At 44.8% G+C, this 16540-nt stretch overlaps 1 protein-coding gene across 1 annotated transcript in view; it reads left to right on the plus strand.

Moving 5' to 3' along the window:
- The window catches only part of LOC135549588 (endoplasmic reticulum membrane sensor NFE2L1-like), a 41925-nt gene that overhangs the window by 14633 nt on the left and 10752 nt on the right, over positions 1-16540 (plus strand). The window contains exons 2-3 of the mRNA XM_064979683.1: positions 8798-8896; positions 9140-9253. Coding sequence (XP_064835755.1) covers positions 8798-8896; positions 9140-9253 — 213 coding nt within the window. The remainder of the gene's footprint in view (positions 1-8797; positions 8897-9139; positions 9254-16540) is intronic.

Consider the following 16540-nt stretch of genomic DNA (forward strand, 5'->3'; position numbering starts at 1 on the left):
GACCGTTTGAGCAGACACATGCACGTTTGTGGCCTGCTGGAGGTCATTTTGCAGGGCTCTGGCAGTGCTCCTCCTGCTCCTCCTTGCACAAAGGCGGAGGTAGCGGTCCTGTTGCTGGGTTGTTGCCCTCCTACGGCCTCCTCCACGTCTCCTGATGTACTGGCCTGTCTCCTGGTAGCGCCTCCATGCTCTGGACACTACGCTGACAGACACAGCAAACCTTCTTGCCACAGCTCGCATTGATGTGCCATCCTGGATGAGCTGCACTACCTGAGCCACTTGTGTGGGTTGTAGACTCCGTCTCATGCTACCACTAGAGTGAAAGCACCACCAGCATTCAAAAGTGACCAAAACATCAGCCAGAAAGCATAGGAACTGAGAAGTGGTCTGTGGTCACCACCTGCAGAACCACTCCTTTATTGGGGGTGTCTTGCTAATTGCCTATCATTTCCACCAGTTGTCTATTCCATTTGCACAACAGCATGTGAAATTTATTGTCAATCAGTGTTGCTTCCTAAGTGGACAGTTTGATTTCACAGAAGTGTGATTGACTTGGAGTTACATTGTGTTGTTTAAGTGTTCCCTTTATTTTTTTGAGCAGTGTATAAAAATCTCTGCCCAGCCTGGCAAGAATGGCCAAGTGTGTGTTTAGCATCCCCAGTGGCTCTGCCTGTGTGGAGAGGATATTCTCCGCTCTGGCCGGCTCTCCAGGCCCCATCCCATGATCCTGAAAGGCCAGACTGGCCAGAAAATGAATTCAGAGGCACTGTCATTTTTAGAATTTAATTTGTATTTAATTCCAAGTAAGCCACAGCCTATATGCAAAATGTATAGACTATAATGATTAATACAACAATATGTCCCTACAAGGCTATTGCGTCGCACTTGCAAATGCTTCACAAGGTATTTCTTTGTAGGCTGTAGCCTGGAAATAATAGAAATAATATAGCCTAAATAACTCATTTGTTTTCCTTCTCCTGACCTATTTGGAGTGTTTATATGCTGTTTAATATGACATGTAGCCTATTTGAAATTATGTGCGACTTTCACATTCACCTTTTTGTTTATTCAAATACTTTTCATTCAAATCACATGGTTTGGTTTCAATACTTCATAACCAAATGGTAGGTTCAGGTAGACACAAATAGATGTTTGTTGGTTAAATTGTGATTTTGATGAATGGAGCGAATTTGGAGCTGCTGGTTGTTTTTTTTGTTTTTTTGTCTTGTGAGGTTTTTAGCTGAGCGGTTGGAAAGGGGTAAGCACTGCTCCATGAGCCATGAGGGATTTCCAACTGCTCAATTCCACTCGCATACTCTGCTCTGAAACAGCACATGTCTGGAGTTGCTAGGGCAACGGGCCTCAAACACGGCAGAACACTTACACAATATTATCAATTCACTAACATACTTAGATAACTAGGAAGGTCAACTTCTTCATTTTTCAGGCAGGAAAAGAAATATCTTCCTGCATTTTGTAAACGCAGATCTAAAATACTTCTTATTGTAATTTCTGCTCTGCATTTTCTCATTGTAGCCAGCCTACTTTTCTCTGGTAAAATGCTAGATTTAAGCAAAACCCTAGGAAATGTAGCTGGCTACATTCTTTCTATGCTAAACATTGGAAATATTATGGCCATGCATCATTTTTACTTAGCTTTTTCATTGTAGCTCATTTACTTGTGTGGCTGCCGGCCAAAAAGCATTGCACATATGCTATCATCTGATGAAAATGAAGCCATCTTCGGAATATGTTGCACTAATGTATTTTCTGTTAAGGAAAACTGTAGTTGCACGTCACTGATAAAACGCGACCCCTGTCAGTACACAGCTGTACTCACCTGCTCCCGCTTTCTCCCATTGTGCTATTTACAAACACTCACGACTGGCTCAAATGTTCTGGGGAACTACTGTAAGCTTCATAATTTGACCGGTTATCTCCTAATGTGTTGTACAGTTGACTGCAGGCAGTAGCTACAAATAATATTTATTGAAAAAGGTCAAATAAATAGTTTTAAACAGTATTGAAAACCATCCCTGGCTATTTCCAAATACCCCGGTATACATTGTACCATCGAAGCCTAGCATCAACCTTGTAAATGACCGCAGTTGTCAACAGACTGATAACAGTTGTGGTTAACAGCACTCTAGTAACAGTTAGGTGGGGCCTGAGTCATTTAACTCCGCTACTGGGGTTCATTGTAACAGAAAACGGTGTCTTCTGTTATCCGTGGCGATTTGAACATGTCAATCTTGGCAAACAATCAAACAACCCATCTGTTTTTAGATGCATGCCAGAGAAGCCACGACACTCTAAACATTACATGAACTGTAACAGCGATAAACTCTGCCCACAAACTTTTAGTCTCCACCAAGCTGTCCTGAGAGTGGAGCTTATGTCTGACTTGCTTAAATAAATGTGGTTTCTGCTGACTCCTTGTGGATTTGTGTAACTCGATAAGAACCGCCTTGAATAATAATGAATGTCGACGTGAGTTTTGAACCATACACAAACATTACATTTATGTTCGGTAAATTCATGTTTGTTCTTATATAATTAACACTTAGCTCGAAGTATAAGCAAGTGCAAGCAAAGAAGCTGCGATGAGGTAGACCCTGACTCTGTGGTTAGCCTACTACCATTTGAAGTATTTTATTAGGCCTATGTGGTCTTTAAAGGAAGGACAATCCACTTTTATAGACAATATACAGACACACTGACAGCACATTTCAAACAAAACAACCATCTCAATATGAACTAGAATTACATGGGTCTATTACTGAACTGTGTTGAGCAAAAATATTTGAATGGGAAGAGACTGTCACTGGAAAACATGGTTAGGAGAACTACAATATGCTGTTGGGTCTGTAACTTACTGACATTATATTCTAAACTCAGCGAAAAAAGAAACGTCCTCTCACTGTGTTTATTTTCAGCAAACTTAACATGTAAGTATTTGTATGAACATAAGATTCAACAACTGATACATAAACTGAACAAGTTCCACAGACTAACAGAAATTGAATAATATGTCCCTGAACAAAGGGGGGTCAAAGTCTCTAAAGTAACAGACAGTATCTGGTGTGGCCACCAGATGCATTAAGTACTGCAGTGCATCTCCTCCTCATGGACTGCACCATATTTGCCAGGTCTTGCTGTGGGATGTTACCCCACTCTTCCACCAAGGCACCTGCAAGTTCCCGGACATTTCTAGCCCTCACCCTCCGATCCAACAGGTCCCATACATGCTCAATGGGATTGAGATCCAAGCTCTTTGCTGGCCATGGCAGAACACTGACATTCCTGTCTTGCAGGAAATCACGCACAGAATGAGCAGTATGGCTGGTGGCATTGTTATGCTGGAGGATCATGTCAGGATGAGCCTGCAGGAAGGGTACCACATGAGGGAGGAGGATGTCTTCCCTGTAACGCAGTGTTGAGATTGCCTGCAGTGACAACAAGCTCAGTCCGATGGTGTGACACACAGCCCCAGACCATGACGGACCCTCCACGTCAATTGATCCCGCTCCAGAGTACAGGCCTCAGTGTAACGCTCATTCCTTTGGCGATAAACACGTATCTGACCATCACCTCTGAGACAAAATCACGACTCGTCAGAGAAGAGCACTTTTTGCCAGTCCTGTCTGGTCCAGCGACAGTGGGTTTGTGCCCATAGACAATATTGCCGGTGATGTCTGGTGAGGACGTGACTGACAACAGGCCTACAAGCCCTCGGTCTAGCCTCTCTCAGCCTATTGCGGACAGTCTGAGCACTGATGGAGGAATTGTGGGTTCCTGGTGTAACTCGGACAGTTGTTGTTGCCATCCTGTACCTGTCCCGCAGGTGTGATGTTCGGATGTACCGATCCTGTGCAGGTCTTACATGTGATCTGCCACTGTGAGGACAATCAGCTGTCCGTCCTGTCTCACTGTAGTGCTGTCTTAGGCATCTAACAGTACGGACATTGCAATTTATTGGCCTGCAGTCCTCATGCCTCCTTGCAGCATGCCTAAGGCACGTTCACGCAGATGAGCAGGGACCCTGGGCATTTTTCTTTTGGTGTTTTTACAGAGTCAGTAGAAAGGCCTCTTTAGTTAGTTTTCATAACTGTGACCTTAATTGCCTACCGTCTGTAAGCTGTTAGCGTCTCACCTACCCTAGAGGGGTTAAGACACTAACGTCCCACCAGGCCAACATCCGGTGAAACTGCAGAGAGCGAACATTCTAAATACACCATTTGTTATAGTAAACATTCTTGTAAATACATGTATCTTACATCATTTAAAAGATGATGTCTTATTAATCCAGCCGCTCTGTCAGATTTCAAAAAGCCGTTACTACGAAAGCAAACATGCTATTTTCTGAGGACGGCACCACACACACACACACACACACACACACACACACACACACACACACACACACACACAATTATTACTAGCATTTTCCAACCAAGCATTAGCGTCATGAAAGTCAGAAATAACAATAAAATAAATCGCTTACCATTGAAGATCTTCCTCTGGTGTCAATGCCAGGTGTCCTAACTACACAGTGAATGTTAATTTTGTTTGATAAAAATACATTTTTATAGCCTGACACGAAACATTTGTTAACCGCTTGCGTCATGATTTCCGTCTCATTCAACTTTGGACAATGCGTTTGTGGTAATTACACACAATAAACAAACGTTTATCCAGTCATGGTTGGTTTCATTGCAATCCTCTGGTTGTTTCTAGTACAACCATACTTGATGGTTTTTTCCCGGGACGTATTGAACAATACAAACCGATTTGAAGACACCAATCAATGACATCATTGTGCACCAATGGTAGGACCGGTCTACCGTTGATTGACTGTATTTTGGCCCAATGACCACTGATCATCTTGAAATCTAGCTTGGAAGATAGCCAATGAGCTGAGGTAAACGGCAATATGTAATGGTTATACGTTTGAAGACCAGGCCTTTGTCGTAAACTCTGGCGTAAAAGAGGTTAATTCGCCATTGCAAATCCTACTTGACGGAGTACATATTCAACAGCATTTTCAACAAGTTTATATATTTAAGTAAAGCTCAAACAAAGTCTAGGTATACAGATTTAACCCAAATGATAGAGGAAATAGATTCAGCGAGACCGAGTTGCTTCAGGACGATGATTCTTTCAGCGACGCTAGTTTTGACTCCCAGGTGGAGGACATGTTTCTGCATGGCGAGGATGCCATGCTGGATTGGTAAATTCTAATGCTAATGTCATTGTTTGAAATGAATCATATCAAATATTATTCATTTGAGTTTTTTTTTTTTTTCTTATTTTATTTGCAATATATAAAAATATAATCTGTAATGAAATGTGTAAAGTACACATTGGCTATACTGTGTGTGTGATATATTTTTAAAATGTATTTTACATAAACATGGAGTGGAACAGCCCTTCACCACTTCACCATAGTGATTATGTTCCCTGTACTCTCTACATATCTGTTTTATTTTACGTGTTGATACAAGGCTCATATGTGAAAGTATTGTTACTGATTTAAAAACAATCTTTCACAGTGGCAGTGATTATGATTATGAGCCACCAATGTCTAGGTGTCCATCTCCCTCTGAAGCTGGTTCATCCAGCCGGACCCCTGCTGTCTCCGGCTCCACACCTACCTGGCCTTCTAGAGATGTGAAGTCAGTGACCAAGATGCGGAGGTGGAGAAGAGAGAAACCTGGAGACAGAGAGCCAGAGGGTCATTGGCACTCTGTGTTTAGAAGATGACGTGGAACCAAATCCACCAGTTTTTAGACCCAAAAGGCAGCCAGGACCTCAACTAGACATGACTGCAAAGTACAGCCCCCTTCAACTTTTTCAACTGTTTTTCACCTCGTCAGTTGAATCCCTGGTTGTGGAACACCAATAAGTACGGGGCTAAGAAGCAGGCAGGAAAGGAAGAGGCATGTCTGACATGGAAATGGTCTTTTCTGCTACTTTTCAATGGTCATTTACATGGGGCTGGTGAAGTTAAACTCTTAAGGGGCTACTGGAAAACGTCAGCTCTCTATCAACTGCCTTTCCCCATGACAGTCAGAAACGTTTTACAAGACATGACAATCTCATGGGCGCTTCACATCAGTGACCCAGAAGTTGATGGGGAAAATGACAAGAAGAGAGGCACAACAAGGTTTGGTAGGCTGCGCAAAATCAAACCTCTCTACCCCAACCTTGTTGAGGCCTGCAAAACCTATTTTCAGCCCACTCAGAACCTGTCAATCGATGAGAAGATGGTAGCCTCAAAGGCCAGAATCAGACTCAAACAATACATGAGAAACAAACCAACCAAGTGGGGTCACAACCTGTTTGTTTTGGCTGATTCTGTGTGTGCCTACACTTGCAATTGTTTTGTTTGAGGGGAAAAACAGTTTTGCTCCCGGTATTGGACTGAGTTATGATTCCGTTATGGAGTTATTGGATTTCCAACTGCTGGGGAAGGGCTACAAACTGTTTGTGGACAACTTCTACACAAGCCCTACCCTGTTTACAGAGCTGAGGAAGCGGGATGTGTGGGCTTGTGGCACCAATCGGACCAGCAGAGTGAGCTTTCCAAAGACCAAGGTGAACGACATGCCTAAACGGGCTGAGCGGGGTACCATGCGATGGATCCGTGAAGAAGGCCTGCTCTTTGTGAAGTGAATGGATACCAGAGAGGTGGTCATGTGCTCCAGTATCCACAAGTCCTTCAGTGGGGATCACGTCGTCAGGCGTGGTGAAGGACGGTGCCGGGGCATGGACCACAAAAAATATCCCCATTCCAGCTGCTGTGAAGGACTACAACAAGAGCATGGGAGGTGTGGACCTGTCAGATGCGCTGATAGACTACTACAATGTTCTCCACAAGACCATGAAAGGGTACAAGACATTTTTCTATAATTTCATTGACATTGCTGTGGTGAATGCCTTCATCCTCCAGAAGGAAATGGCCAAGAGCTGTGGACAGCCCCCTATCTCACAGCTATCCTTCAGGGAGCTGCTCATCCAGGAGCTTGCTAGCTACAGCAAGTGCACTGTAGCACCTTCTGTCCCCTCTACCGCTGTCCCTTCTGCTCCAACCAGTGGTGTTCACCTGCCCAGATTCATCTCTGCAGGCATGAATGTGCCTCAGGGCAAAAAGGGCACAGTAGGGAGACGTCGTTGTGCCCTTTGTCACAGGAAATGCCCCATCACCTGCACCACCTGTTCAGTAAGCCTTTGCTTTACAGCAGAAAGAGACTGCTATGGGCCATAGTACCAGCAGCACAATATTATGTAGAGGACTGAGGATCTTCACAATATTGTAAATATGTAAATAGTTACCCTTGTTAATTGTTTGTTTGTATTATTATTATTATACATTTTATTTTTTTAATATATATATTTATTTATTTTTTAAATGTGGGGGGGGGGGTGTTAGCATTTATGTATTTTGTATATAGTTCTTTCATTCAAAATGTATCACTATCAATTCGACCACTTGGGTACATTTGTGTGGGACACCTGGGTGACTTCATGCTCAATGTCATGAGCTCGCTCATTGTTGAAGTTATCTGTCCAAAACTTTGCTCAGCTATTGTTGCCATCTTATGTTCTTATTCAAACCACCCTCAGCATCCTATCTGTATGTTTGGCTGTTCATGGTCATTTGAAAGATGATGCAGCAACAATAAAAAACAGAAAACGTATGTTTATTTCCTTGTATTTTCTTCTGCCAGATCTATTGTGTTATATTCTCCTACATTCAATTCATATTTCCACAAAATTCAGAGTGTTTCCTTTCAAATGATACCAAGAATATGCATATCCTTGCCTCTGGGCCTGAGCTACAGGCAGTTAGATTAGGGTATGTCTTTAGGCGGAAATTGAGAAGAGGGGGTACCCCAAAGAAGTTAACGACCATTCCACAGGTGCATGTTCCTTAATTGTTTATGGTTCATTGAACAAGCATGGGAAACAGTGTTTAAACCCTTTACAATGAAGATCTGTGAAGTTATTTGGATTTTTACAAATTATCTTTGAAAGACAGGGTCCTGAAAAGGGGAGGATTATTTGAATTTTAGCCACCAGGAAATGGCACAGTGTTTTTGCACAGTGCATCTTTACTGTTTTGTATGCTCAGTGTATGTTCTTGTCAATCAGTGGAATAACGACAACGTTACAATGGAAATGTCACACAAAAAAATGAAGAAGTGCAAAATATTTGGACATTTTGTAACTAAACCTCCCTTGGCTGCACTGCTTTGTAACATATTTTGCTTAGTTGTTTCGGTGGGCTGGCCCTCGTCTGCTCGGTAATCAAAGTGTTCCCATAGTTTGCTTCTACAGCCAGTTTTGTCAACAAGCTGCAGGTGTGGAGTTAGAAGAAACCATGCTGTCGGCATTTTCTCTCTCGCTTGCTTCTCAAAAGTGTCTCGCACTGTGTCAACTGCATGTACAAGTGCAGCCTGCCTCGCTACTGCCCCCTTGAGGAGATGAATTCTGTCAGACTCGATCCTCTCAGTCCGTGTATGACGTAAGACACATTTAACAGAAGTACCGAAAGTAACCAATTCTAGTACCAAACTGTTTTTCATGTTCTAGTATCGGAATTGTACAGAAGTTTCGGTATATACCGTGCAACACTAATGGCTAACAAATGTCTTTCTTTGTCCTGGTCTCTTTCTCCCACCATCATCTGTCCTCTTTCTTCAATTTTCCTCTGTACTCATTATCCACCCCACATCTTTCTCTCTACTTCTCACTCACTGCTTGTTCCTTTCCATCTTTCTTTTCTTGTTATCAGGAGGTTGAGGTACTGAATGGGCAGATCGATGGTGATGAAGCCAGAGAGGAACTGGTTTCCCTGACTCAGCTGGCTCTCAGTTCAGCACTAGAACAAGAGGTACATACAGCGACGAGACAGAATTCAAATAAATGTGTCTTGGAATGTAGGCTAGCTAGAGAACAGGTAGGCATGTCTTCATTTATCATACTATTAGCTCAGTCTGTGATGACCCTCATGTTGTGTGTGTGTGTGTGCAGTATGTCCTGTGCTTGCCTTGTCCCATGTTTTCATTGTGTGCCTGTTGCATGTTTTTCATCACAGATTTTACTGTGTTTGTTGACTGTGTGTTGTTGATTCCAGGGTTTGTTCACTAGTGGAGCTTCTCTCGCTTGTCCTGAGGACCCCCGTCCCCCTGCCATCGACATCCACCAGCACTGGAGCCACTTCCTGTCTCTACCCGTCTCTGAATTTGACGTAAGTGGTTACCTTGATGATGATGAGGATGTCATTGTGATATTTGGCAATAGAGAAGGCGATTTGAAATGTGTTAGTTAGGTAATATGGTTCCCTTTGTCAGTCCGTTTTCGGTACATACTACGGGGGAGTCGCATTCTTACGACTCCGTTTTGAAGGATCTACAATTATGCCTGACAAGGCCAATGAAATTCAGCTCACGTCTCGCTGGAAGCCCCGCCTTCTTCCACAGACGATAAGCGTGAGGCTCGGATTCATTTCTTGAATTATTCTGCTCTTCACCTCGTGTGAACAGGAATGATTCACGCTACTAAAACAAACAATTGGAAAACGAGATTGTCTTGCGTTGCGCCAACTAAACTGTCCCGTAGTAGAGCGTGCTCACGCCCTGAGAGTTGTGTGCAGAATGTTGTGGTTGTTATCATATGTTTTCTAATCACAAACAATGAGTTATTCATTAATTTCCTGGCGCACTGAGTAAGATGGCTAAGAAAACAACTAAGACAACGATGGCTACGCTGGGATCTGGGTGGAGATCATGGCCCAGTTATAGCATTTCTCTGGAAGATACTTACGCTCTATGTGTAGATTGTCTCGGCTTAGAGCACGCTCAGGCAGCCCTCGCTCTAAAACAGTCCATGTGTGCATTGTCACACACTGCGCACAAACTCTCCGGGAACACATGTAGCCTTCTTGAGGAAGCTTGCAACTTTCCTTTCTTGGATGCCGGTACCTCGGCTGTGACCGACGAGCAGGAAGCAGAAAGGGATAGGGTGGTCAGAGCATATGCTGTGGCTGCCTGGGTTATGCGGTGGCTGCCTGGGTTATGCGGTGGCTGCCTGGGTTATGCTGTGGCTGCCTGGGTTATGCGGTGGCTGCCTGGGTTATGCGGTGGCTGCCTGGGTTATGCGGTGGCTGCCTGGGTTATGCTGTGGCTGCCTGGGTTATGCTGTGGCTGCCTGGGTTATGCGGTGGCTGCCTGGGTTATGCGGTGGCTGCCTGGGTTATGCGGTGGCTGCCTGGGTTATGCGGTGGCTGCCTGGGTTATGCGGTGGCTGCCTGGGTTATGCGGTGGCTGCCTGGGTTATGCGGTGGCTGCCTGGGTTATGCTGTGGCTGCCTGGGTTATGCGGTGGCTGCCTGGGTTATGCTGTGGCTGCCTGGGTTATGCTGTGGCTGCCTGGGTTATGCTGTGGCTGCCTGGGTTATGCTGTGGCTGCCTGGGTTATGCGGTGGCTGCCTGGGTTATGCGGTGGCTGCCTGGGTTATGCGGTGGCTGCCTGGGTTATGCTGTGGCTGCCTGGGTTATGCGGTGGCTGCCTGGGTTATGCGGTGGCTCTCAGAGATGAGCTAGCTACTGTATTACTATCTATTCCTGCCTCCCCGTAGTAGAGTTGCTGGGGCAGCTCTCTTGTTTAGTGTATATATAGCGTTAAGTCACTTTGACATTCTAAATGGACCATGCAGCAGTCAGGCTAGTGAGCCTAGCTTATGCTAAAAAGTCTCCTGGCTAGTGTCAGCTAGCATGCTTAACTTCTGGTGAGTAACTTAATTGCTCTCCTCCAGCGTTATGGCAACCACATTCCTATTTTCAGTTCCTGGAGTGAAGGAAATGGGGTTTGCGTGCACCTCAGATGAAGAAGCAGCCCCCCGAAGCGAGGGGCTTTGGCACGGGTCTGAGTGACCAGTGTGCCCCTCCATAAAAACATTACTGTGACAACCGTGCCCCCACGATTGGCAAACTGGGTACTACGTAAGCAATTGCCAGAGCCCCCTGATCACTTAAAGGGGCCAGACTTCATGCAGGCTATACAGTCTCACGGAAGCACAATATATGTTGGAAGCTTGTCCATGTTTAATGCTGTCCCCTCTGTTACCCCGTGTTCCACGGTGTTCACAGGGTTCAAGGTCAATATCAATCTCCCCACCATGAGTGATGAGTTGGGTCACCATCCACAGTGGTTAGTTGGGAGAGTTTACGGTAAGTGTTTGTGAGTGATGAGCGGAGCGTGCCCAATTTGACTGGCGCGTGGAGCGAGTTTCCCAAAGGCTGGAGCTCTAGTACCGATCTCGGGCTTGCCCGGCCCAGCATGCATTATAGTCTACTTGTGTGCTGCTATAGCTCCTTGATTTTAACTACTGTCATGGATTCACTAAATATTTGTATAATGAAACAGATTTTTTAAAAAGGTGCAAAATCAAGGTGACTTACAAAGATGAGGACCAAGAGCAAGAGAGGGAGTGCTGTGATGTAGTGTCCACAACTAATGAATCATTGTGGACTCTGAAAAGACGCCTATCCTGAAAGCATGATGGTGTACTTACTAGTACGTGCACATGCTAACAGAAAGGAACGAGGTGAGTAGATAGCGGTGTGTTTCATTGTAGCTGTAGTATTTATGAACTAAACATCAGATCTCTTAAGTTATTATCTATTCAATAGCCTACAATTGATTTTGGCCCAATAGACCTGATATATATATTACCTCTTTCAATGAGCTTTCCATTTTGATAGGCAAAATAACCCTATCAAAATTACCCTAAAAACCTTTAGGCCTACCTATAGAACATTATTTTTTTAAACAACTCTGCATCCCTGCCCAGCCTGATGGGTGGCCTGAAGGCTGTTTAGCATCCCCAGTGGGATGCAAGCGCTGAAAGGATATTCTCACAGCCTATATGCGCAATTTATTGACTATAATGATTTATTACAACAAAATGTTTAAATGCTGACCTCTTTGTAATATGCCAGCCTAATCAAATCAAATGTATTTGTCACATGCACATGGTTAGCAGATGTTAATGCGAGTGTAGCGAAATGCTTGTGCTTCTAGTTCCGACAATGCAGTAATAACCAACAAGTAATCCAGCTAACAATTCCAAAACTACTACCTTGTAGACACAAGTGTAAGGGGATAAAGAATATGTACATAAAGATATATGAATGAGTGATGGTACAGAGCGGCATAGGCAAGATACAGTAGATGGTATCGAGTACAGTATATACATATTTTATCTATTTATTTATTTATTTCACCTTTATTTAACCAGGTAGGCAAGTTGAGAACAAGTTCTCATTTACAATTGCGACCTGGCCAAGATAAAGCAAAGCGGTTCGACACGTACAACGACACAGAGTTACACATGGAGTAAAACAAACATACAGTCAATAATACAGTATAAACAAGTCTATATACGATGTGAGCAAATGAGGTGAGATAAGGGAGGTAAAGGCAAAAAAAGGCCATGGTGGCAAAGTAAATACAATATAGCAAGTAAAACACTGGAATGGTAGATTTGCAATGGAAGAATGTGCAAAGTAGAAATAAAAATAATTGGGGTACAAAGGCGCAAAATAAATACATAAATTAAATACAGTAGGGAAAGAGGTAGTTGTTTGGGCTAAAATATAGGTGGGCTATGTACAGGTGCAGTAATCTGTGAGCTGCTCTGACAGTTGGTGCTTAAAGCTAGTGAGGGAGATAAGTGTTTCCAGTTTCAGTGCTTTTTGTAGTTCGTTCCAGTCATTGGCAGCAGAGAACTGGAAGGAGAGGCGGCCAAAGAAATAATTGGTTTTGAGGGTGACGAGAGAGATATACCTGCTGAAGCGTGTGCTACAGGTGGGAGATGCTATGGTGACCAGCGAGCTGAGATAAGGGGGGACTTTACCTAGCAGGGTCTTGTAGATGACATGGAGCCAGCGGGTTGGCGATGAGTATGAAGCGAGGGCCAGCCAACGAGAGCGTACAGGTCGCAATGGTGGGTAGTATATGGGGCTTTGGTGACAACGGATTGCACTGTGATAGACTGCATCCAATTTGTTGAGTAGGGTATTGGAGGCTATTTATTTAAATGACATCGCCAAAGTCTAGGATTGGTTGGATGGTCAGTTTTACAAGGGAATGTTTGGCAGCATGAGTGAAGGATGCTTTGTTGCGAAATAGGAAGCCAATTCTAGATTTACCTTTGGATTGGAGATATTTGATATGGGTCTGGAAGGAGAGTTTACAGTCTAACCATACACCTAAGTATTTGTAGTTGTCCACGTATTCTAAGTCAGAGACGTCCAGAGTAGTGATGTTGGACAGGCGGGCAGGTGCGGGTAGCGATCGGTTGAAGAGCATGCATTTAGTTTCTTGTATTTAAGAGCAATTGGAGGCCACGGAAGGAGAGTTATGGCATTGAAGCTTGCCTGGAGGGTTGTTAACACAGTGTCCAAAGAAGGGCCAGAAGTATACAGAATGGTGTCGTCTGTGTAGAGGTGGATCAGAGACTCACCAGCAGCAAGAGCGACCTCATTGATGTATACGGAGAAGAGAGTCGGTCCAAGAATTGAACCCTGTGGCACCCCCATAGAGACTGCCAGAGGTCCGGACAGCAGACCCTCCGATTTGACACACTGAACTCTATCAGAGAAGTAGTTGGTGAACCAGGCGAGGCAATCATTTGAGAAACCAAGGCTGTCGAGTCTGCCGATGAGGATGTGGTGATTGACAGAGTCAAAAGCCTTGGCCAGATCAATGAACACGGCTGCACAGTAATGTTTCTTCTCGATGGCGGTTAAGATACCGTTTAGGACCTTGAGCGTGGCTGAGGTGCGCCTATGACCAGCTCTGAAACCAGATTGCATAGCAGAGAAGGTATGGTGAGATTGGAAAAGGTCAGGTAATCTGTTTGTTGACTTGGCTTTCGAAGACCTTAGAAAGGCATGGTAGGATAGATATAGGTCTGTAGCAGTTTGGGTCAAGAGTGCCCCCCCCCCCTTTGAAGAGGGGATGACCGCAGCTGCTTTCCAATCTTTGGGAATCTCAGATGACACGAGATGTTGAACAGGCTAGTAATAGGGGTGGCAACAATTTCGGCAGATAATTTTAGAAAGAAAGGGTCCAGATTGTCTAGCCCGGCTGATGGGTATGTCAACAAAGTGGCATAGTTAAAGTGGCTAGTGAAACATGTATTACTTAAAGATGCAGTAGATGTTATTGAGTACAGTTTATACGTATACATATGAGATGAATGATGTAGGGTATGTAAACATTATATTAGGTAGCATTGTTTCAAGTGGCTAGTGATATGTTTTACATCATTTCCCATCAATTCCCATTATTAAAGTGGCTGGAGTTGAGTCAGTGTGTTGGCAGCAGCCACTCAATGTTAGTGGTGGCTGTTTAACAGTCTGATGGCCTTGAGATAGAAGCTGTTTTTCAGTCTCTCGGTCCCAGCTTTGATGCACCTGTACTGACCTCACCTTCTGGATGATAGCGGGATGAACAGGCAGTGGCTCGGGTGGTTGTCCTTGTTAATTTTTATGGCCTTCCTGTGACATCAGGTGGTGTAGGTGTCCTGGAGGGCAGGTAGTTTGCCCCCGGTGATGCGTTGTGCAGACCTCACTACCCTCTGGAGAGCCTTACGGCTGTGGGCGGAGCAGTTGCCGTACCAGGCGGTGATACAGCCCGCCAGGATGCTCTCGATTGTGCATCTGTAGATGTTTGAGTGCTTTTGGTGACAAGCCAAATTTCTTCAGCCTCCTAAGGTTGAAGAGGCGCTGCTGCGCCTTCTTCACGATGCTGTCTGTGTGGGTGGAACAATTCAGTTTGTCTGTGATGTGTACGCCGAGGAACTTAACGTACTACCCTCTCCACTACTGTTCCATCGATGTGGATAGGGGGGTGTTCCCTCTGCTGTTTCCTAAAGTCCACAATCATCGCCTTAGTTTTGTTGACGTTGATTGTGAGTTTATTTTCCTGACACCACACTCCGAGGGCCCTCACCTCCTCCCCGTAGGCCGTCTCGTCGTTGTTGGTAATCAAGCCTACCACTGTCGTGTCGTCCACAAACTTGATGATTGAGTTGGAGGCGTGCGTGGCCACGCAGTCGTGGGTGAACAGGGAGTACAGGAGAGGGTTCAGAACGCACCCTTGTGGGGCCACAGTGTTGAGGATCAGCGTGGTGGAGATGTTGTTGCCTACCCTCATCACCTGGGGGCGGCCCGTCAGGAAGTCCAGTACCCAGTTGCACAGGGCGGGGTCGAGACCCAGGGTCTCAAGCTTGATGACGAGCTTGGAGGGTACTATGGTGTTAAATGCCGAGCTGTAGTCGATGAACAGCATTCTCACATGGGTATCCCTCTTGTCCAGATGGGTTAGGGCAGTGTGGTTGAGATTGCATCGTCTGTGGACCTATTTGGGCGGTAAGCAAATTGGAGTGGGTCTAGGGTGTCAGGTAGGGTGGAGGTGATATGGTCCTTGACTAGTCTCTCAAAACACTTCATGATGACGGAAGTGAGTGCTACGGGGCGGTAGTTGTTTAGCTCAGTTACCTTAGCTTTCTTGGGAACAGGAACAATGGTGGCCCTCTTGAAGCATGTGGGAACAGCAGACTGGGATAAGGATTGATTGAATATGTCCGTAAACACACCATCCAGCTGGTCTGCGCATGCTCTGGGGGCTCGGCTGGGGATGCCGTCTGGGCCTGCAGCCTTGCGAGGGTTAACACGTTTAAATGTTTTCCTCACGTCGGCTGCAGTGACGGAGAGTCCGCATGTTTTGGTTGCGGGCCGTGTCAGTGGCACTGTATTGTCCTCAAAGCGAACTCGCAGATGCTTCCCAATGTATTTCTTTGTAGGCTACAACGTTGACATAATTTAAATCATATAGCCTAAATAATTAAATGTTCGTTCCTTCAGCTACCTGTCTGGCTCCTGAACAGTTTAGTGTCTATATTCCATAAAATACGACATGTAGCCTATTTCAAATGGTGAGCGCTTCTTCTAGTTTGTTTATAATACTTTTCATTCAAATCATATGATTTGTTTTCAATGCTTAACCAAATGGAAGGTCCAGATAGTCACACAAATAGATGGGTGTTTGTTAAATTGTGATCTATTTTTTAATTAATGGAGCGAATTTGTAGCGGCACTATTTTCATTTGGAAAGGACGTGGAGCGCCAAGCTCCGCTCCATGAGCGAGATTTCCCACTGCTCAACTCTGCTCACATGCTCTGACCAATGGCTCGCATGCGAAGTGTTGCCCTGGATCATGTGACCAGTGACGTCAGGGTACAGGTTACAATTTGTTGTGCATACCCCAGGCTTCTGCAGTATCATCACATCGACTGTTCCCCAGGCCTCAGCAACAGTTTTAAGGGAGTTCCGGCTCTGCTTAACCAAATTTCAGCGGGGTCACTGTGTTTTCGCCAGTGCCTATGCCTACTGGGGATGATGCCTTCTGTGATGGAAGTCATTCAGTTTTAGCTAAAATAATAATATAATAATATATCCCATTTAGC

This window comes from Oncorhynchus masou, chromosome 12 (genome assembly GCF_036934945.1).
Source record: "Oncorhynchus masou masou isolate Uvic2021 chromosome 12, UVic_Omas_1.1, whole genome shotgun sequence".
NCBI classification, from domain to species: domain Eukaryota; kingdom Metazoa; phylum Chordata; class Actinopteri; order Salmoniformes; family Salmonidae; genus Oncorhynchus; species Oncorhynchus masou.